At 39.1% G+C, this 24,678-nt stretch overlaps 1 protein-coding gene across 1 annotated transcript in view; it reads left to right on the forward strand.

The window, feature by feature from the left end:
* The window catches only part of zmat4a (zinc finger, matrin-type 4a), a 154,750-nt gene that overhangs the window by 3,157 nt on the left and 126,915 nt on the right, over nucleotides 1-24,678 (forward strand). The window contains 1 exon segment of the mRNA XM_026187289.1: nucleotides 23,391-23,492. Within this exon segment, the coding sequence (XP_026043074.1) occupies nucleotides 23,391-23,492 (102 nt within the window).

Raw genomic sequence — 24,678 nt, forward strand, 5'->3', positions numbered from 1 at the left:
TCCCCAGCCACCTCCTCCAGCTTATCCGGGGGAATACCAAGGCGTTCCCAGGCCAGCCGAGAGATATAATCTCTCCAGCGTGTCCTGGGTCTGCCCCGGGGCCTCCTCCCGGTGGGACATGCCTGGAACACCTCACCCAGGAGGCGCCCAGGCCCAGGCAAAGTGGCTTCCACTTTGTTATAATACCACTAAAATGTTTAGTGAGAAAATTTCATGACTCTACTTGCACAGGTGGCATCTTATCACGGTAATATGCTGGAATTCACTGAGATCTAGAGAAAGAGAGCTATTCTTTAACAAATGTTTGTAGATTCTATACACCTGTGTTCATGATCGGAACGCCTGAACTCAATGATTTGGCACTATAGTGTATATGGCCGCTGATATTTAATGCCTCCCTTTGTAAAACAAGAAAAAAGTAAGGAGGAAACCCATGCAGATCAATAGAAAGGAAACTTTTTTCAAGGCTGTTTGCTTTCATGTTCTATATGAGTATTGTACGTGTTTTCTTACCTAAGGCTCTTGCAGCATCATTTCAACACATACTTAAGGATCCCAGACACATCCCAGGTGTGTTTTATTCTGCAGCCCCCAGCAAGATGAGAAAAGGAATAAAAGAATTATGCACCATTTTACCAAGTGGGTGCTCAAAGTGCCATCTGCCTTATTTAAAGTAATACGAACGTTTAAAGTTATATCATCAAGTTTCCCCTCGTGCGGAACAATAGATGGCACTGTTGAAGGCTTCCAAGTTTTCCCTGGGACACAAACATTTCTCTTTTAAAGCTCAGCAGTAAGGTTCTGCACCAAAACAGCAACATGTTATAAAGTGTGTCAGATAATAAAGCTCCTTCAACCCTATCTTTAATATTCCAGTGATTTTTTTCAACCACCAAGGATGACTACAATCCTTTCTGTTTGTGAAAACCTTCAATTGAAGAAAAGAGCACTTCCATTCCCCCGCATGCTGTCTGTAATTTGTGATGCCTATAAATAAGAGGCTTTGAAGCTCTGCACTTCCACATCATCAATAATGTGTTTGTTTTGCAGAGTTAAAATTGCTCTGCTTCTTTGTTGCTTTCCATTGCATCCTTCCCAAAGTTGTTTCCATTCTCTCTCCGTTATTCCTTTCACAGAAGGTCAACTGAGATGGGGCTTGAGATTTTTATAAATAGCACACAAAGTAACCAAGTGCTCCAACCATTGGCACTGAGCACATTTATTACACAGAGCTTGGAAGTTGTTTTGAAGGAAACAACTAAGAAAACTCAGCTGCATCACAGAAGATAATGTGTGCTTTATCAAAGGTGTGGAATCTTCTCTCAGCTTCCAGACAAGCTCCAGCTCAAATATGCAGAACCACTTGTATCTGCTTATAAAAATGCAGTTACTGAATAAGATGTTAAACAAAGCATCCAAAAAGTGCCCCTGTTTATAAAGAATAAAACAAAGCATGGTTCTTTTTACCTCTTAACCAGGTCATCGGCTATCCATCTAATGTTAGAGTTGTGTATTTAGTTTGTGCTTAACAGGCATATTTTCAGAAATTCAAAATACTCAAAAGCCATTTTATTCAGTGCACCCATTCAGCTGCTTGTTAATGCAAATATTTAATCACAGCCAGACTGCTTTAAGGAGGCAGGAAGGCCACAGTAATTACAAATAATCGCTCGGTACAACCAAGGTATGCAGAAGAGCATCTGTGAATGCACATCACGTCAAATCTTACAGCAGCAGAAGACCACACCAGCAGGATTGGAAAAACACTGCCTGATGTGATGTGTGTCATTAAGATGTTAGGGTCAGAATTAAGTGTGGACAACATGAAAACATGGATCCAAGTTGTTGTTGGTTGTATAATGGTGTGGATGATATTTTCTTGATATACTTTCGTCCCCTTAGTATCAGCTGAGCATTGTTTAAACACCACAGACTACCTGAGTATTGCTCCTTAACCATGTTCACCCCTTTATCACCACACTAAATCCATCTTCTGATGGCCACTTCCAGCAGGATAAAGCATGTCACAAAGCTCAATTTATCTCAAACTGATTTTGCAAACATGACAGTGAGTTCATTATACGCAGATGGCCTTCACGGTCAGCAGATCTCAATCCAGTAGAGATAGTTGATGCAATGGAACAGGAAATTTGCATAATGGGTATGCAGCATATGTGGAATGCTTTTATGACAATATGGAATAAAATCTCAGAGGGATGTTTTCAGGAATTTTTTAAATAGTCCATGCTGTGAAGAATTAAAACAGTTCTAAAGGCAAAAGGGTGTTCAGCCCAGCAGTACTAAGGTGTACCTAACAAAATGACCAGTGAGTGTAGAATGTTAGATTACAGGGTTTTTTTTTTTGTTAAGGCCTCCTCCCTTTATGTGTTTTTAAAGACATTATCTATCTTAACCCTAAACCCAGATGTTAAAGGGTTAAGGACTTTAGTGAAATCAAGCCAGTAGATGGAAAAATAATTATCCATGTATTTACTAAGGCATTGGTCGAACACAACGCTTGTTTCACCTTGCTTGCAAACACTTCTGGTGTCCCAAAAGAGTCTTTTAAATCTTAGATGCATGGATATGTCACCTTGTAGTTAAGTGCTTTTGTGTAAGCTGTTATGGATGTAATTTCCAAGTTACTTTAACTACAGGATCATCCAACAGGTTTGTGCTGTCATGTCCCAAGCCACGCTATGTCTCTGACAGCATATTATTTGATTATTTGAGTTTGAATCCTCCTTGATCTCATGCCCACGCTGGGAAGAATTAATCTCATCAGACCGACCAGTGTCACTATTTTATTGTTGCACCGACTCAACATTTGCCCTAAATGTCTGTTCTGGCTGAACACCAAGCTGATTATATTACTGAAGTGCAGGCAGTATGCCCAGTGTGAGTGCTAATGTTTTCACTCAGCAGATCTGTGGATGCCGCTTGGGTCACACTGCATGGGAATAGGCCACTTAGCAGCAAACACAAAGCAAATGGTCATTGTTTCGACCTCAAGGCATGACATTACAATTTGGCCAGCCTTTGCCTCCCCAAAGCCAGAGCAGCAGAATAATAGAGACAGAATGGGAGGCAGATCAGTGCACAGGTCTGTGGAATAGGATGTAAAGTGTCTTTGCAGCCTCGCTCAACCAGTCCGGCTAATTTGCCCCCCTGAGAGCAATGTTAGAATCTCTCACATGGCCCCGGAGCACCAGCTGGACAAAATGCTGCCGATGATAGAGTAGGCAGATTCTATAGAGCTTACAGCTCAAAGTGTGCACGGAGAAGTGAGACAGCTGCTCTTATTATATATGTACTTTCCTTTGTTCCTTCCTTACTAAATCCTTGACCAGCACCAAGTTGCTTCAGTTCCATGTACTTTTAGATGATTTCCTTTTTTTTTTAGCTGCATTTCCTAAAAGACACTATATTTTCTTTCAAACATGCACTGCTTTTCAGTAATCTGAAGGTGTCTGAACTTGTCAACTTTAGAGTTAAACTTTTGCAAAGAAAAAGCGTTAATAGTCTTACTTGGCTGGACCTAGCAACATTGGCATCTAACATTTATTGCAGTCTCCGAGAGCAGTTGCATTAATGGAAAAGTATGCACAAGATACTGACTGTGCGTGTCTGTTGTGTATCTAAGCTAGTTGTTCTGCTTGCTTAAGAGCAAATGCATGCACATATGTGATATTAACTCTTACCAACTATCTACAAGTTGCTATAAAAGAAAATTATCTCTCTGTGGACTTTTACTTCAGCCAATCAGGAAGAGAGACTTGTGTAGGAGGGTACAAATTTTTAGCAGCACTGTGCCATGCACACGAAGATGCAGACATGCACACAGAAACAGGCAGAGAGAGAGAGAGAGCCTGCTCTTAGTGACAGTGGTGGCGAGAGTGAGAGTGTGTACTGTGACAAACAATGGCACTAGTATGTCTGAATAATAACGTAAAAGTGACATGTATGACAGAATTAAATCATTTTGTCAAAGTTTAAAAATGGTCTTATATGACATTTAGCAAACCCAAAATCATCCTTCAGTTTCCCATGAAGCAGTGATGGTGTGTAACTGGGCCAAAACATTGTGTGTCATGTTCTCAGTAAAGGTGAAAATTGAAAATAAAAGTATGTGACATTAAATTGCATAAAGAATTTGACTGAAAGCGCTTGATTTGAACCAAAAGAAAAAAATTATGCAGGCTTGGTATTTTTAATTGCAAATTGTTAAGGAAAGGGAATTACTACTTACCTAGCAAATACCCAGACAGTTAAATATGATATCATCTTAAGTATCTTAAGTGACTGACTGTCAGTTTAGAGCCTTTATTGCCTTTTTCAGATAAAGTCTCATCCAGTTATTTTGGTATCATGTTTTTTCTGTTAAAACCTTCTACAAATGGGCAATAAAATAGGTGAACATTAACTAAACTCAAACACTACCACTAACCCCAGATGTGTCACTGATGACCCTCTTAGATATAAGGATAAGACAATGCTTGTATTTCATGGGTTGTTGCCTCTCATTGTGGTGTCTGCAGAGATTGAAGCTCATGTCTTTTGGGATATGTAAGCAGCAGACCACCCATTACATTGGCTAACAAGACTTGCAATTAGGCCAAACATGAGACCTCTACTGAGACTGAGAGTGAAGTCCTTTGCAATCAAGTTGTGGGGTAATCAACATTCAGAGAGTGGCAGGAACAGTGATTACTACAGACATCCTGCTTGGATTTGATGATGATGCCAGAGATGGTGATAAAGAGGACAATGAAGATGAGGATGGTGACGACGATAGTTATTGTATGTAAAATGGATTCAGTTTTGTCATATGTATATATCAGTGTTATTGGATTTCAGTTCAGGATAACTTCAGTCGTATACAGACAGTCCTGGTCGGGTACAGATTGATTTACCACTAACTGATTTCTTCTTCTTTTTTTGTGTGTCAAAACTGTCAGAGTTCAGTTTTACAGATGAGATTTAGTTCAAATGATTTGAGTGAGAACTGAGAATGAATTTCAAATGATTTTTTATCCATCTCTGAATAAGCTAAAGGAACAATGCATGCTAGAAAGCAACGTCACCAGTGTAGCTATTTAGATACTGATTCCTTCATTAATACCGTATCAAGATCTAAGGCTTTTGCTCTGATCCAGATTAAAATTCTACTCAAACTAGTCAATCACAGTTTAACTAAGAAGAAAGTTTGTAAATCATTGTCATCAATCTTTGAAGCAAAAATGTCAGATATTTATTATCTGGGTTTTCTGTGTTTTACTAAAAAAGCAACCTGCTATTTTCCTTTTTTATTCTGTCTCGGTGAACACCAATAATAGATATTTCCAACCCTGGGAGTTTTTAGTGTCCAGTCAAACCCTAAAAAGTCAAAGTCCAGTGTCCTCGCTGTCCCTGAAAGAAGGAAGCTTAACTCTTTACATATGTGCAGTTAACAGGTAGTTGTGAATGTAAAACCATGCTTAAAAGAAAGTACACCTTCTTTCAGTAGCCTACCTCCTTCTTATTGTGTTGTCTAATCTCAACAAAACATTGTACGATCATCTTCACACAAAGAGAAATGATTAACATCTAGATGTTTGTTTGTTTTTCTAAAGATTTATTATAAATCCCAGTTCTGTGGGTTTTCATGTTCATTGTCCTCTTGGACTGATGACCTCACAGTTGACCCTACAATACTTGATGGTTGACTCAAAGATGGCAAGTTGCCAGATTCTGTGGCTGGAAAACAAGCCCAGCTCATTACCCCTCACCACCACTGTGACTGACAGTTGGTTATTGGAGGTGTTTAAGCTGATATGCTGTGTTTGCCTTTCACTAAATGTAGCTGAATAAAAATAGATTCCAAATACACAAAATCAGTAGTAGCCCAATTAATACTAGTGGGGTATAAATATTGTGTTTACGTATGCGTAAATAGCTTTACAAGGGATACTGATAGTGAGAATTACTACAAAAGGTCATATTAGTCATACTGTGATTTAATTGATACGTTCTACATCTGTGTGCTAGTGAGTGTGTAAGTAACTGAAACAAAAATCAGTGTAGATCTGATTAACAAGAAGAATTATTGCCATTTTATTCTGTAATGCTTTGCTTTTATTTAGTTATGGCATTGATCCAGGAGTTCTCTGCACCATCTCTGTCTTCCACTCAGCATAGATTGAGCTATGGGACTTTCAGATGGCGTTTTCTTAGTCAGAGGATTATTGCCCACGTTGGATTTTACACCAATATCTGGCCCCAGAGAACAGTGCTGGAGGCCCTCCAAAACTGGTGACCGACAAGCTCACTTTATTCCTTATAATAATTCATTGTCAGCAACAGGTGAGCAAAGATAACTATAGTCCCATTTATTCACACAGTAGAATACTGGCCATTGTACCATATCACTGATTGATTATTTCTGCTGTGCTGGACATTTAGCACCCATTTGTTTCACTTGCAAAGTCAGGCAAAATGAGAAAAATGGAGGTGCTGTGGAGAGGACTTAGGGTGAATGCGAATAAATAGTGGACCATGAGGTCTATACCTTTTGAAAATTTCGTCATTGCAAGCTGCTCAGATTGCAATTTTGTTCATTTTCTATGCATCAATTTTCAGACAAAAGTGGATAATGTAGGTTTCAGAGTAATGCATCAAAATCTAAAAAGCTGAGTTTTTGCGTTTTTGAATAAAGCTTGCTCTTTCATCATGAGGGTTTCAGAGACTATGAAAGCTGAAAAATCATTTAACATGATTCATGCCATCATAGAACTGTAAAAGTCTGCAGTGATCAGAATTATTGCATTCTTCAACAACTTCAGCAACTGTTCCAAGTGACTTAGAGAGTCATACTTAAAGACAATCACTGTGGATATGTAATGAATTGATCAATTTATTACATATCTACAGCACATGTATTACTACAGCACAGCTTGTCTAGATCTAAACACAAATGTAACAAAAGCTCTAACAATGGTTGGCTGGTGATCTCACATGAAAGCTTAGCCCATGGTCAGTGTTGGCCCAATGTTGTCAGTATGTACTGGCTGCAAATTCTGCTGGTTTGACCATTATCCTAAACAGTGCTGGCAAAGGGTTTCACTTTACTCATGGCATTTCTTCATAGTGTTCATTGGGGTTGGACAGTCAGTTGTTAGTTCACTTATTTTTACAAGTAGGTGGTCCACTTGTGCAAAACTTAGTTTCAGACCAAGATTCTGCATATGGAAACTACTCGCCACCCGCCACACTTTGACTTGGTTATCAGAAGTACTTTACAAGTCTACACACACCCAAACACTGGTTCTCCTCAGACCTGGTATCGTCAGCTCTAGTTGCACTTCACTGTGCCAAGTCATGAATACATGCATTTCCACTACACTGTTGTTTCCCTGGTGGTCTGCATGGGTCACTGGAACTAATCAGTCAAGATCTTAACCAAAACAAAGCTGTTTTGTGCTTATTATTAAGCACAAAAACAGTTATTGTAACTGTTGGCGATTTAACTTTAATCTTTCTAATTTAGAGATCACCTTGATTTTATTTTTCCTGTTAGAATTGCTTACAGAGTGGGATTTGGCGATTGTCCCATTGTCATTTGGTAAAAATGTTTGCCATCACTGGGCTGTATGTTTAACATGCAGATTTTTTGGATATGAATGAATAGATCTGACCACTGGGACCATTACATTCGGCAACAACATGCACCAGTGCTGAATATATAGGTTGCACAATAATACTGTTTTACCTCAGACATATAAACTTTGCTATGGGTTATTCGACTTTGAAGTTATTACTCTGCCTCCTCAGATGTGGTCCCAACTCTGCCAGCAAGAGTTCAAAAATGCCCCACTAACATCTTGAAATATGTACGAAAGCAGTCATGATACAGCCTCAACTCCTGGATCAAACCATGAAATTCTCCCTGCTGCTGCCTTCGTTTGAGAACTGGATGAATCCAGAATCTCAGTTTCTTCCTTTTCTTGTTTAGAAAGATCAGGATCAGCTCAACATCAACTTCTTTTTGAGGATGGATTTTCTGCATATGAAATGAAATACAATACTTTTGGTGTATGTATCAACCTAGTATTATGGCAAAAGGTGTAATAGACACTCCGGTCCACCGTGTCCATTTCACGCTTCGCCTCTCCAAAACATGAAATGTACACGCACGCAGAAGATGCAGTAATCCGAAGTACCAGCACAGGGAAATATTTTATTTCAAGCCAGCATGAAGATAATCACAAGAAAGCATTTAAACAGACATTATTAGCACCTTTACATGTATATACATATTAGCTGCCTAGGTTCATTGTTTCTGATGACGAAGGACCCTTGATTGTACTTAATACGTTTTCTGCTCACTACCAACTTTGTAGCTTTAAATATATTATCTCCCCTACTGGTAATGTAACGTCTGCATGCATTTAGATTTCACATTTTAGAGAGGCAAAGCGTGAAATGAACACGGTTGACTGGCGTGTCTATTACGCGCTTTGCCGTGATATCAGGTTGTGTATATATGGTACAGTTCACATTTGAAAAAAAAAGATTTTTCCACTACATGCTCAGTGTTTAATATACTGCTACTGGTTAGAGGAAGAGAAAGAGAGATTTGACAGTTTCATCCTCCAGGCCCAAAAGAGAATAACATATTTACCAGTAGGCTAGTCTAACTTTCCTAAATGATGGATGATTTAGCCTAGAGTAATAGGTAAATACAAGTGGAAGGATGCACAGCCAAAACAGCAATATTTCATAAAAGTCACATTGGCTCTTTTCAAGAAAAAAGAAAACCTTTTTCCACCGTTGAGGCCTGTTGTTCAATTTGTTTTTATGTGTATAACATGGTTTACCTGTCTCGCCTCGACTGTGGACTGTGCCCTCTTCACACACAGAAGAGTCCTTCACAGACACACTCACGTACTACCGTCTCTTTAAAAGCACTATTACAGTAAGCTCTAAATTAAAACCAGCACTCCTTCTGTTTTTACTCATTTTAAAATGAAGATGGTGAAGCTCCTCCCTGCATGCAGAGAAACATGTTCTTATTGAAAGTCAAACACAAGTCAAACACATAAAACCGATCAATATATATGAAAACCGTGATCAATATGTAATATATTTATATAAATCTCCTAATAATCCTTATAATTAGGCTACAGACAGACTTCGGAAAACAGTGGTTGGAGACCGTTGGAGACGGTGTGCAATGAACTTGGAGTCTTGTTGCATTAGAAATGGTTGCTTTGAAGATGGGGACCAAGTCTGCGACCAGTTGTACTCTGATTCAAACCCTTGCCTATCCGTCCGAGAGTAATTGCAATCAGTCTGAGTCGCACGACAATGACTTGGAGACAAGTTGCCTTCCACCAGGTGATCTGTGCAACTGCCTTGCAGTTGAAAGGGTGCTGCACTCCTAACCTCTGGGTTTCCATTTTTGAAGTTGTACCATGATAGTGTGATACATGCTGACTGTAGTTTTGCATTGTTTTTTGGATGTTGTTTCAAAATATGTAAATATTATATAGTCAGTTATTCATGCCATGCACATTAATGCTCCCTCCATGCCATCAGTGCTGTGTGCTGACAGCCAGTTTCATAGTCCCTCTCCTCTGTAGCCTGGAGGATGCAGCTTTCATTATTTCCAAAAGGAATTTCAAATTGTGAACGGTCACACCACAGGAATGCTTTTCACTTCAACTCTTAAAAGAGCTCAAATTCAGAGGACTGTCAGAATTGCATTTTTAATGTTTGTGGAGGCAGTAATCAACTATGTTTTTCAGAAGTTTTCTTGTGCCCAGGGACTGATTTACAGATCAGATCAGAATTCAGTTTTCCATGAATTTAGATTCTTATTTCCAATGCAGGAGGTAAGAGTGTTGAATATGCACCCAATTAAAAATTCCCTTAGCAATTATGTTATTTGGCAAGCACTTTGATAAAATTACATAACTTAAAAATACAATGAAGTGTGCCATTAGTGGAGTGTCTCATCCTTCAGATGAACTCTTGGAAAGCTGCTGGTTAGTGGTTCTGCTCTGCAGCGTCTCTGATCGTGCCACAAACAGCACTCTGCCTCCTGCAGGTTCTGGAGACCGTCCCACCCATGGACCAGATTCTTTTTGAGGAAGTAGTAGGATGATATCAAGAACTTCCATAACAGCAGTATGGCCAGTAAGCCATCGTGTAGTGAAATAGTACTAGAGGCTGGGGTCCTGTAGCTCCTGTTAGAACAGGCTCTCCAGTAATCACAAGGTTGGTGGTTCAATCAATCTACTCAAGTAGAGTAGAACAGCATGATGTAAGAAACAGTGCATTTAGAGACTAGAAAAGTCACTGGTTGGCATGACTGAATTTCAAAATAGAAGCTAGTAAATTGATTGCTGGTGGTAGACAACAAAAAAAAGCCAAAACCAGACGGTCACCAAATATTTCTGCGTATCCGTTAGTCTTTGTGTGGGAAGTAGGGCTGCCACGATTTGTCGACTAGTCACGATTATGTCGACTATCAAAATCGTCGACGACTGATTTAATAGTCGACGCGTCGTTTGAAGCTTTGTAAGATCACAAAAGACGCAGGAATAAGTAGCAGGATTTAAGAGTGTAATAACGGACTGAAACAGAAGATGGCAGCACTGCATGTACAAGGATGCCAGCTGCCGTTAAACCCCGAAGAAGAAGAAGAAGAAGAAGAAGCAGCTGTGTCCCAGAAATCATAGCGCGGCCCAGCTTAGTTTCCAACAATGGCGGCAGCTAGTTAGTTTTAATGTTACTCTTATTATTCTTTCTGGGTCAGAAAATAAACGTTTAACGTATTTTCAGGCGAGAATGTAGCTGTGTAAACCTCAAATATCGGCTCAGTTTATCAGGACACCACATATTTTCAAAAGCGCTCCGACGTTTTCGGAGACGTCTGTTACCCACCAGCTCGATAGCTAGCCGGGGGCTAGGTCACTAGCGCGGTGAGAACACCGGACTCCCGGCAAATTGTTTTCTAACCCACCGCCGTCTTTCGCTACTCAGGTTAAATATATATGAGTCACTTAGATAAATTAAAAATGTTGTTGTTTGGCTTTTTTTTTTTTGTATTTTATTTGTTCCTGAGTAAATCGGTTTGTCTGAGATTAAAGTTATAGTTTTTACACAGCTGAATAAACGTCAAGCAGACAGCTGATTATCAAAAGTGTGAGATGCTGGAGAATATACTCCGTTGTCCTGTTATATTTTAGATAGCAAGGAGTTCATTAAACTTCACCGAAACAATCTGCAAATTTCATTAAAATTGAATAAACTATCATCTTGTCTTTATTTTTAGTTAGCACCTTAAACACTTAAAGCTGTAAGCTAATGATAGTTATTTAAGAGCAGATGCTGCTGGTGCAATAAGCTGTACGTTTTACGTCCAGTGGATGATGATCTGATTAGTCGACTAATCGCATAAATAATCGGTGACTAGTCGACTATCAAAATAATCGTTTGTGGCAGCCCTAGTGGGAAGCAGCGGAATTGTGCTGCCTCAGGGCCATGAGAGAGTAGACATACAGATTAAATGACTGCATTTTGTGTTTATTTACATTTTGCACAATGTTCTAACTGCTGTGGAAACTGGGCTGTATAACTACATTAGCGCTTGCTTTCTACAATTTGTCATAGTCAGCGTCATAGTTAAGCGTAGTGAGAAATTTGCATACTGTGAACTTTTTTAAGAAAAGACCTTATTATGATTTTACGTGATCAACGCTTCAGCAGTTCTTTGTGGCACGAGCTCACTCAGGGCTCTGCAGCCCCTCTCTTTCTCATGCTGCTACTCTTAATGTGTGGAGCTACTATGATTAATTGGCAGTTTTACTACTTGCTATACTACATATGGAATAAATGACCAACTTCTAATTTATGGGTTTCTACAGTCCTCCATGTGTAGTCATAATTCTTCATTAAATAGCTCACAATTTATTGGTGAAGCTTACTTTATGTTAGGAGTTGAGGGTTACTGTCTACTGTCTACAGTCTGGTTCATTATTTTGCCAATAGATTATTATTTTGGCTGAAGGCACATTAAAAATTATTTCAATGAGCATCCCTCTTTCTGCAGAAATACAATAATATACAACTGAGCACTAACTGAAAGTGTCTCATTCTTGTGTACATTTTGGTATTATTTAGATGGCTTGAATTCACTGGGAGGATTGTAGTCTCATTTTAAAATCAGTTAGTAATAATAATAATAGTTTGCTAATTATGAAACATCTTCAGGCCACCCATAAAGAGAAAAAAATATACTTAATTTAAATTTGGCCATCTCCTTGTGCAATGCTGCACAACGTCCACCCCAGCTGCTTTTGTTAGGTCAATGCCTAGAACTCCTATTCTGACCATTTAGACCTGTGTCTTTGGTAAGTGCTGGATTTCCTCCACTGTACCAGAACTGTGAGCCTTCAACATGAATTTTTATTTGTAGTAGAGAACAAAGTTGAAAGGAGACAAATCTAGTAAGGTGTGTGCTGAGTGAAGATCGTGTTAGTGTATCTGAACAGATCCTGCTCTGTGAACAAGTGTGTATTGGCACGATAGCATGTGTCACACTTGAAGTTGTTTGCTGCAGCGAATGGTCTCCTTGAGACCTTTAGGAATTTTCAGGAAAAACAAAAATTTGCAGTCACATCTGTGGTTTCACTAGTGGAGAGAGTGGTGAGTGGACCAGCAGGGACTGGCAGCAAGAAGGTGGCTGGTTTAGGGTTGAAGTAGCTGGTCGGGACATGTGGGAAATCTGGAGTGCACACTTTGGTGTTTACAGTGCTGGAAAACAGCAAGGAAAATAGAAATCCGAAAGGATAACAGTAATGGAGTCTGAATTTTTATAACACCATGGCTAACAGACAATCTGGCAGATAGTGGGTGGTGAGAGCTCATTTATAAATACTGCAGCAACGTGATTAGGTAATTGTCCTGGTGTGCCAGCCAGCCAGAATCCTACAAGAACCAAAGCCCAGCCAAGAGGGAGAAAGAGAAAGAAAGGGAGAGTAAGAGTGAGAGTAGAGGAAAAACCAAACAAATGGACATGTTGGCACTGGAGGCATATAAAGATCACGATAAGGACATGTAAAGTGATCTGCTGTATGAGGAGTTAAATGACATTAAATCACAATGGATTCTTTTTACATTGTATTATTATAAAGTGTGACTTTTTATCCAGGAACTTTGCTTTTGTAACTCCAGTACAGCAACTGGATCTGATCGTCGCAGCTCAAAACAATGCTTACAGTTCCCCAGACACTGCTCATCACACTGTATACCTAAAAATAGCAGCGGGTCGTTTTTTTTTTTTTCTTCTTTTTTTCAATTTTCAAGATATCAGAGTTTGTGCAGCTCTTCCAGTCCTAAAAGCTGCCAGTATGATCTGTATCATGGATGGAACAGCACGCAAAAGTAAATTATCAAATGAAAAGGTGCAACATGTTCCTTTTAGATGTATTGTTTACACATAACAGGGCCATGTGGTACATGCTTCATTTAAGGATGCCTTTACATCTGCTGAGGTAATATTTGAAGCTAGAGGGCAACATGGAGATCAAAGAATATATAGCCTCTTTTCAACTAGTTCCTTGAATCTACTCAGTTTCTGTCCTTTTCCATTTTTAAGGAATCACTCACATGACTCATCAAGTGATGCCACTGATTGGCCAATTTGTGGCATGCAGTCTGTTGATGTCATATTTTCAGACTCAGCTTGCGTCGAACCCCAGCTGAGCAGGTACTACCAGTACCATGTACTACCACCTAATGGAAAACCCTAAAAACTGAATTGAGTCGAGTCAAGCTGAGCTGAGTAGGTACAAGTGGAAAAGAGCCATATGACGGAGCAACTGGTAAGTGGTAAGGACAGAGACAGAAAAAGTCTTTGAACTTTAACATCAAATTAAAACATCAAGTAAAAGAGAAATCACTGGTGGACTGTGAGATTTAAAAAGAAATGTTCAAAAACAAAAGCAGCCGCTGAATTCCTTATTTTAGGAGCCTTGAAGAATAATCCCAAATAACAAGTCAATAGAAAGAGTGAGTGAAAGCATCTAAATCAGCAATTTGTGGAAGCAGGAGCTGTACTTAAAGTTGCTAATTTCTTGTTAGCAGCAGAAATCCAAAGGCAAGATTTAACGAAAAGTCAGAAAGGGCATGACAGCAGAATGACCTCTCACCAAACGTAAAGCCAAAGGTATGGCATAAGACAGGAGGAACTTAGAAAAGTGTGAAATTTATGGGGCATCTGTATATCTGTTCCAGACAGTGTCTCCAGCATGAGTCTCACAGTAGCCAAGTCTGTTTATTACTGATTTAAAGAAAAAAAGAGTAAATGTTGAGTACTGTCACATATACTTACTGAATCAAAGAAATGTTATTTCCTTTGACATCAGTTAACTTTTACTCTACATCTGAAAAAAACCCTGTACAAACACCATTAAAGTCAGTCTTTATATATGATGACAAAACGTGTGCACTTATAAATAGAAATAAAAGCTAAAACATGACAAAGATTCTACCTTTTCCTCTTTGTAATGTTGGCTGATGCCAGGGCTGTGCAGAGATGTTTGAAGGGGCGGGTGCTCAAAGTTAAAAAGGGGCACATAGAAACAGGCTGAATAACAACAACCCACATTCATCAAAAATCTAATATGAAATCACATCATACTGTATCACTGTCATCAGGTGTGGACAACACAAACCAAATGTAGCCCGTGTTTTTAACTGAAGGGGTACAATGTTCTGTTGAGGGGTTGCTGCTGCTCCTGGTGGTGTTAGAGGACAGGGCTGTGTTGATCTGAGACGGTAGACATTTAAAAAATCCATAGGAAAGATGGTAGCTGATTAAAGACGTGTTATGAGATAATAATAAAAAAATACAAAGATTGGTGACAGCGCTTGGAATCATAAGGCAAGAGGTTAAAAAAACTGTGGGAAATAAACTGAAACCAGAACATTAGTAGGGCAAAAGAGCGGGGTTGTCGTGGTAGTGTAAGAATGTAACAAAAAAATCTATACACATAAAACACACACACATGCACATGCAGTGACATTTTATACCTTCTCCAGAGTACTGTATATACTATACCACAAGTTTGTGTCATGGTGCTGATCCAGAATCCTCATTGTTTATTCTTAATGGTATAATAATAAAGTAATAATAATTAACTTACTTTAAAGCAAACTATGTTCCCTAAAACGGTGGACAGAGCTACAGACCCATGACGACTTTACACAGTAAGCTAGCAGCTAATGACCAGCACTTCTTGTGCAGTTAATAATAGGACAGTTAATGTTATGAATTTGAATTGAACTTGCAAGCCAAAAATTCAGTAAAGACCAAATGGACTGTGCGGGTTTTAGGATGACTGCAGTTCACTGGAATGTTTCCTAGATTGTAGCCTTTTTGGTGTTGTATTTCAGCCTTTGCAAATGCAAACTTAAAGGTATTGTAAGTCATTTTTGCACTAATAAATATATATTAATTGATGTGTATTTAAAACAACAAATTCACATAAACAGAAATAATTAAACAGAAATAATTGATTACAACTTAATCAACTTTAAAATTCCACTAACGTCAGCTAGCAGCAATTAACAACAGCGCTTATAAGAAAAGTTTAGGATATTCTCAACAACTCACCTCAGTATCGCTGTAGTCGGTCAGAAGTGCGCTACACAGTCTCATCGAATCATATCAGTCTCCTTTTACAGAGTTTTACAATCTCCTCTAAAGCAAATAGATGTGAACACCCGAGCTGAGCTAAGCTGTCAACATAGCTGAGCTGAAGTAAACAGAAGACTGACAGCATGTACTCACTACATATGAGTAGAAGCCAAAGTTGTTTGTCCTGGAGTGGCTACTGTGGCTGGGATGCACTTGAAATGGGAGGGGTAAGAAATAAGAATTGTACTGATATCAATCTGCAATGTACTGAAATCTAGTGATGAAATTTTACTTATAGTACCTTTAATTTTTAATGGCTTCATTTTGTGATATCATCATATTGCTTCCCAAATATGTTTCCATAGTTTTGTCGTGTTTGCCATTTTTAGAGTTGGAGAAAAAAAAGACAAAAAAAAGCTTTGCTCCATTTTTACAGTAAAGTTTTACAGTCTGGTTGAGACAACATTGATGATGATGATGATGATGATGATTTTTGTTTTTATTAATGTTATTTGACTTGCTGACTGTCATTTTGGCTGTTAACGTTTAACCTGGTATGTATCAAAAAATCCAACACAAATATAAGTAGACAGTATACAAGAATAATAATGTCTGCCCAAATAAGTCTGGCAACTCATTTTAGCATTTTTATATGTAAATCTTTTTATCCATCTGAGGACAACTCAAACTGTGGTTGACTTAATGGTAAACAATCCTCTCCTTCCTATTTAGAAAGTTCAAATGGTACAAATGAGCTGGACCTCAACTCGATTAAAATGCTTCCTTAAAATATTAAGAGAGCATTGCATAAAGGAATCGTCACAAACTTTGATGAACTGAAGCAATGTTAAAGAAAAAAGGGGCAGAAATTCACTCAACTATTAGAGAGACTGATAAAGTCACAAAAAGAGAAAAAGAAAGAAAATACATAATACATATGTAACGGTGGACCCAAGAAATACCAGCCGGAGCGACTTTTGACAGTGCAGAACTTTTTATTAAGCTCGGGTTGTAGTGGACACATATACTCCGCGCTCTCTTTCTCTGCTGTCACGTCCCTTCTCCGTCTGTCACTGCCAACACATAAAGAGACACAATCACTGTCAGATCCCAGCACACCTGTTCACCCCGCCCCTGCGCCGCCCCGGGAGCTCACTGCGTCACGCCTCCTCTGCAGCTGGCCAAGGACCACACCCACGCCACAACATATATGACTTTAGTGTTTAGTATATAGTATTAGTATAACATGGCTGCACACTGAAATAAAGTCTCTTTGTGTCGGAACTCTGTTTTTGTGTATTATTTGTGTATTTGGTATGCCACAAATGTAGCAAGACTTAGTACGTCTGCAGGACACAGAGAAACACAGTGATACTGTTGAAAGCTGATATCAGCTACAGCTTTTTAAATGCCTCTTCTCTCTTTTTAAAGTACTCTGCTGTGTGTTACATCTCTCTGACAGTTCAAGGATGGGGGAAACAATCTGGGGCAGCTAGTCACTAAAGCTCCTCACCGGAGGAATTTGAGGCCTGTGTGTGGGAAGTGCAGAATCGCCCCATGTGAATACAGTGGAATTCTAAAATCACTTAGTTAAGGATGAGACAACACATTTGGTATTTATGTGGCTTTGCTTCTAAGAGATGATTGCTCAGTGTAATCTAAGATTTACTGATATTATTCCGAACCAGACAATCAAACAACGTACCCCAGTTGTTGTTATCAGCTAGTCTCCAGTGTGATGATGCATTATTGAGCAGGGCTAGTGTTGAAGGCTGGTTTAACATGTGTGACATATTAACTTACATTACATGTTCTTAAACCTTCAAAACCTGCAACTTCCATTTGCTCTCACTTCTGTCCAATTCCGATCAATCTTTTATTGAAATCTGATAAATTCATTCCAACAATGAATGTCAGTGAATGATTAACTAATAATTTTTCTGACCTCCTGACTTCTAAGAGTCTTTCAAGAATTGATTGTCATAAAAAAAGTCACTGATATAGATATTCAAGTTTGATAGCAAACAAAAAAGTCTCAGGTGTTGTTTGATCCACTGTCTGTCTAGGAACACATTCCCACTGTATTTTTGGATTTCAGTGGGTTATCGCAACAGCTCTGAGTTGCTATAAAATTTGCCGCATACATTTGTTGTGTACATTTCTAATTGTGATTTTTCGTCTTTAGTTTTCTACTTGAACAGATTAGCCCAAAATCAATACTCAGATAACTTTGGGGATTTCATGACGTTCATCTGCAGTTCCTGGTATGTTGGCATTGATTCAGAAAAAGAGAAAAGTCCACTGAGGATAAAATGTAGTACTGATACAAGTGTAACAGAGTAATGCCATGCTGTTCAGACAGCTCATTTTTAACCTATTGGCAGCGTCTGATCAAAAGAAGCATTTGTCCCGTACTCACTGACATTCTCATGTGGCCTACAAAAAATAATTTAAGATCTAATTAAAAGCTGGCAGAGAACTGGATATTTTCTGGGTGTGTGCACTCTCCAGAGGTCTTTCCGTGTTGTGTTTCCTGTTCATGCACTTTTATTTTCATTCACAGTGTAACCAATACAGGCCTAACCCGTCCAAAGAATAGGCCTGGGACATTCTGATAGTCAAGTCAGAATGTCTGTTCATATGATAGGCAATGACAAGGCGATAGAATTGTGTATTAAAATGTTTCCTACCTGACATTGGGATCAAAGCTGGAATTTTTATGTTGTGACAGCAGCAGTGCCCATTTAGCTGGTTATCATTATTTGTTATCTGAACTATTCTTAGCCAAAGGGTCATCTGCCACTAAGGCCAGCACGAGTCCAGCTCATCTGCATGGGCATTCATCCAGCTTCCCAGCTTAACACACTCCCTAACGAATTACAACTGACCTTTTTAGCAGCAGCATCTGCTGGGCACTCGCCACTGTAACCTTCTTTTCATCTCTGAACTCTTTCTCTCCCTCTGTTTCGTCAGCTTTTTTCTTTTTTTCTATCCCCAGCCTCACTTTTCCAGCTCTACGGAGCTTGCCTCCGTTGATGTGCTAACACTTTGTCGTAGTCAAAGAAGGTCGGTAAGCAGGAAAGCTGGCTTTCTGCTAATTTGATCATTGGTGTGAAATGTGCTGGTTTGTTTCTTCTGACTTCTCTGGTGAAGGAGAAACAAGGGACAGAGTGGCAACATAACTTCCGTAATGAGCTCACGGAGCTGTGCTGAGAGAGCTTGCCTGTAATGTTGTTAACAACAGCTGCTCTGATCAGATATTGATGATTGAATTGTGTAAAGGACCCCCTGTTGGTTTACAAGTGCGATGCCTCCCCTTATCCAATTACACGGGGTAAAAATTAATATTTTTCTCATTTAGAAGAGAGTCAACCTCTTGCAATTATAGCAATGTATCTGACAGTAAAATCCATTAGCTTAATGAATTGAACACCAAGGAGAGGCACATGTTAATTTGGTGAGAAGCTGTTGCTCTTTGGAGCGCTGTGCTTAATACTCAGCAGGACGTTTCCTGCTTTCTCTCTTGTGCCTTTGTGTGATAGACACACTCACGAACAAGTTCTCTTCTCAGGTAAAAAATAATTATTTTTTTTTCTATTTTTGCCCATCCACCACTTCTCATTAAGTTAATCTTTACAGGAATGAAACATGAGCTGACCACTAGGTTCAGACCTAACAACAAGGGGCTTTATTTCTCAGGACCTCTTCAGCTTACTTGGCACCACGTTAGCACAGGGGTGGCTGTAACTCAGGAGGTAGAACAGGTCACCTACTGATCGGAAGGTTGGCGGTTCGATCCCTGGCTCCTCCAGTCTGCATGTCAAGTATCCTTGGCCAAGATACTAACCCCAAGTTGCTCTCCGATGCATCCATCGGAGTGTGAATGTAGTTGGTAGAGCTTGAACTCTCTACTAATGGCCGACCATTAGCTATATAACACATAGTTGTATATGTACACAGGGCTTAACAAGCTTTTGACTGGAACTATTAGCATAGGTGTACTCTTTGGGCTATAACTGAGAATATCAAGTATGAAACACAGAGTTGGTGACCTTTGAAGGGTTGGAAGTAGACTTATGGTTTGGTTTAATGCTATCCCTTCCATCTATTTTCTGACAGACCCAAACCAAACCCAATCTTATAACAGAAGATCTGTTAGGTCGAAATTCAGTTCAGTTAAATCCAATTATATAGCGCCCAATCACAACAATAGTCACCTCAAGGTGCTTATAAACCCCAGAGAAAACCCCAACAATCAGATGACCCCCTATGAGCAAGCACCTGGCGACAGTGGGAAGGAAAAACTAACTAAAAAGGCTCAGGGAGGGGCAACCATTTGACCGATTGAGGGTAAGGATACATGTAAGAGACTGGACTTGAAAAGCAATGTTTTGTATTTTTTCAGAATCCTTCTTACGCATAAGTAGAATCATACATAAAATGCTACCTAAACCTAACCCCTAAGTGATTCACTAGCCACTTTGTGGACATTATGAGGTTTTGAGGGAACAATTTGGCAAATTAGCCAAATTCTAGTTATGTAAATTGTCTGGGTACACCTCTGACTCACAATGAGATACAGATTTAAAGTACATGAATCTAATGTTTGTCTAATGGCAAACAGAAGATGCACAAGGGTGGTTTCAGAGTTTCAGAGAACAGGACAAAAGAGGAAAAAAGCCTAACGAAGGTGTTACAAGGGGTCTCGCTTCTTAGTGAAATAGGTCAATACAGCATTACCCAAAATCAAAACCACTAACAACAAATAACTTTTTAAGAGGCCTTGTTTTACTGTTATTTATTAGGCGGTGTTGAGATTTTTACAGTAAACTCCCACCATTGCTGACCTTAAATGCAGACAAAATATAGGGTCAGAGCTCACATCCTAACAATAAATCCAGCTGAATGATTTTTCGTGTCTCGCGGGATTATGCATTGTGGAGAGAGATAACAGAAAAATATTTACTTATTTCTCTGTTTACTCCACATTGTAGGGTTTTGGCCATTTAGTCCAAACTAAGATGAATATGCAGACTTTACAATGGCAGAAATAGAACTGAGACCTCCTTCTAACTATGGAAAATGAAGTCAGAGATAAGAGTTGCTTTCATTCCCAGGCTTCTGCAGAAGTTACCCCTGATGCCTCTGCTTCTTAACAGAATTTAGGCAGATTAATTATTCATTTTGCACATCTGTGCACCCTTGCTAAAATAGTGAGTGGCTCCAACTGGCACAGGCTGATAGAGCTCTCAAAGATGCTTATTTATGTTGTTTGTCCTCTAGAATCTGAACTAGAAGTGACGGTGCTCTCGACTGATTACAAGACTTTGGAAGAGAGTGGCAGTGCTGACTTATTTATGTTTCTCTTCTTCTCTTGCTGTTTATCTGCAGACACATACACTCCTGACATGTTTTGCCCCTGTTTTCTCAGTCTGACCATAATGTCTTTGCTGCCAGAGGGTAGGGTAGTGTAGGGCCTACCTTACAATATAAAGCACCTTAAGGCGACTGTTGTTGTGACTGTTTGGTGCTGTATAGATAAAACTGAATTAAACTGAATTGAATGATAGTGCAAATATTTCATACTTGAATAACATGCAAGTTTATTCTTCTGTTCTGTTGCTGGTGCTTCATATTCCAAGAATCCAACATTTTCTCTGATGCTGAAACTACTGTAGGCTGAATTTCTTTTCCACACACAAAATTTATCATGAATCATTAGGGCAATAAACAAAGATTCAGGTCTAGAAACAGAATTAGTGTAAAATCATTTTGTCAATAAATTTCCATCCTCCTACCTTGCCTAAAGACGACCACCAAATTTCTGTGTGTCTCTTTCTTTTGCTGTATCAGTCAATATAATTTTTTATGTTCTAAGTAGATATTCTCTGGCCAGTGGATGTAAATTTAGCCACTTGGTTTGTTGGCATGATGAACTATCAATTAGTAATAACAAGGAAAAAGATTTTTTTTCATCTTTCTGCCAATGAAAATGTAAAATCCGACCCCAAATAAGCCATGCAAATTATACATTACCACAAGCTAAGTGGTACTCTCTGTGAATATTAAAGAGTACACTTATGGGAAGCTTGTAAAACCACACAGACTGGATGTAAAAGGCAGAGGAAACCTCTAGGTCTAAAACATTATGGCCAACAGGGGTGAATCATCTGAAAACTCTGAATTTAATGATGACTTTGAGACAGTGATCTTACTTCTGATTTGTGAGCTCAGTCTCTTTTTGCGTACTCTGTTGCTGCTTAAGAGCATTTTTCTGTTCACTGTGACACTAATTTTTTTTATAGAATGTTATCTCCTTAACAAAAAACAAATGTTAAAGTAGGGTATAATTTAAGGTTTGTCTGCCTTGAGATTGACAAGTCTCTAATGAGCCCTTTGCCTTGGCATTTTCCAGCTCTCTGTCAGAATATTTGTGTTTCCTGCTTGTGCTTGACAAACCAGAGGACACCATGGCCCTACTAAGTGATTTGAGGAGGATTAAAACTTTGATGATCATATGCTGTGCAATGATTCCTTGAGTAGAGATTTTGAATCTAAAACCAATACCAAGATGCATCTTCTTGTTATTAATGCATCTTAGTATTGCTTGACAATCTTGAGCTGAATGTGTTTAAGACCAACAAAGAGATAACAGTGGACATTACCAGAAAACTAGCAAAGAACCTTCATCCTCTCAGCATGAATGGGATCCAGCCGGAGAGGGAAGACCAGTTATTACCTCAGGTGACTGAAGGACTTATGATTTTGCACTACAGAGAATCCTGTACTGCAAAATCCCCACCCGGATGGGAAACTGCATCCAATGCATCCAATCTTTAAGACTTCTTAAAACTTGTTACAATTTTCCTACTTTTGCTAATAGCACAGAGCTATTAGCTATCAAATTTGTAAATTGAAACAAGTTTGAGATACGTTCCTCCTAAGTTCCCTCTGTCCCGTGGCTCCAAATGAAGCTGCACCTTTGTAAATGAGGATGAGTTAAGCTTGACTGCTTCCAAATATGAAATGCGAGCTTCTGTTGTAAACTAGGCTGAATTAGTAATAGAAAGCAGAGAGGGCTCAGCTATGAAAATAAAAGGTTTTTGCAGCCATGTCACCTAGAATACATTTTTTTCTCCAACAACACACAGCCTGGAGTTCAATTTTATACTTTAATGAATTCCCAGGAACAGCTCGTCTTTGATCTCTTGTTATTTATTCATTAACAAATAACATTTTAGCTTCATGTCTTAAGTGGGATATTTTGTATAGTTTTTCTGACTCATTGCTTGCAAAAGCTGCTCAGCATCTGTCACTAAGTTAATAAAATATTGATTAACTGTGTTGAAAATATGAGTTTGTTGTTTACTTGCTCTATTACATCTTGGTTGGTTTGTCACAGCTCCCTGTAGACCTACAAAACAAGGCTGCCTGATAGTACCAATGGAAATCAGACAGCTTTCTGTGTTTGTGTGAATGTACAGTGGACATATTATGTCATTTTGTCAAAACTGTTAGTCAGAGAGGTCCAGTTTGATTCGGACTTGCCGTTTAAATAAAAAACCATTTTCCCTAACTTCTTTTGACTCATCCTGTCTGAAATGGGCTTTTTCTTTCAAAAACAGTCAGCATTATGTGTGCAGTTCTTAAAAACACCTGCCAAAAACGGAACTCCAGTCAGTAAACTCATTTTCTCCTTCTCCAGATGAAGTCAACAGAGGTGGACCAAGGGCTTTTCACAGACAGCTACTGCAAAGTGTGCAGCGCTCAGCTCATTTCCGAGTCCCAGCGGGTCGCCCATTATGAGGTGAGAGTCACATGACCCTGATATACTATACTACTCTATTGGAGCTAATGACAAGATTTGTGCTGTTTAGGCACTGCCCCCAGAGACACTTGGAAAATCTATCCACCTGAGCCCTGCAGCTCCACACTGACATACACCTGAGTTCACCCAGTTGTTTGTTCTTTCATTTAGCCTCAGTTGAATGCAAACCTAGAAATACAGATATAACCAAAAGAGAAACTGAACTTTGAGATTTTCCACAGCTCATACTTTAAGGGGTATTCATCCACACTACCTAACATTTTAACCCCAAGAGATCATTGCTGAATTCAAACTTTGACAGCACAGTTGCAGTAAACAAGAAAAGCCATTACTGAAAAGCTACAAAGCATTTTAAAGTTACAAATAAGTCTCTAATCTCTCATTTTGTATTTAAGTATTGCAAAGTGATACAACTAACTACTGCAAAATAAATTTAGGACTGGTGTTAGATTGGTAATCAAAGCCAAGTATTGTATCCAAATAAATCCCCCAAATTTTCCCTTCATTAACCTTACTGTTCACAAACTGAATTGCCCTTTGTTTCTAATGGTTAATATAGTTCCTGACATGGAAGCCCACTAATTAATGATATTCTATCAATAGGATTATTGAATAATCTCAGTAAAGCCCTATTATTTTGATATTTTGGTGGCTAGCTTTGGAGCTGGCTAGTAACTACCAAAATAGAGAGATGGACTAAAGAAACCACAAAATTTGTCTGCAGTATGCCAAATACCATCTCACGTCCACTTTAATGTTCTTGCAAGTGAGTTTTAAGGAGTTTCTGACAAGATAAAATAAAAAATGTAGTAAATCTATGTAAACACATCTGTACCTGTCCTTTAACCCGACGCGCTGAAACTGGCGATGCCCCAATCAGTCAACTCAAGGTCAAATTGAGGAAGGCAGCCAGTTGGTTTCCTCCTGCCTGAGCATCATCAGGTAGTGGACCTCTATCTCTCTGCAGATGCCACCGCTCACTCACTGTCAAACTGAGTTTCAAGACCAGTGAGTCTGATGGCTAGCCTGCCGCTACAGGACATCTGCAGTAACAGGAGTTGAAGGGACTCATATGAACACTACCATCCAGGCAATATTATCAAAGACTGGCCAGCTGACTTTCATTCTTTGAGAGGCTGAAAGAAAACAGTTTGAGACCTTGAGT

Source organism: Astatotilapia calliptera, chromosome 12, assembly GCF_900246225.1.
Source record: "Astatotilapia calliptera chromosome 12, fAstCal1.2, whole genome shotgun sequence".
Classification (NCBI taxonomy): Eukaryota; Metazoa; Chordata; class Actinopteri; order Cichliformes; family Cichlidae; genus Astatotilapia; species Astatotilapia calliptera.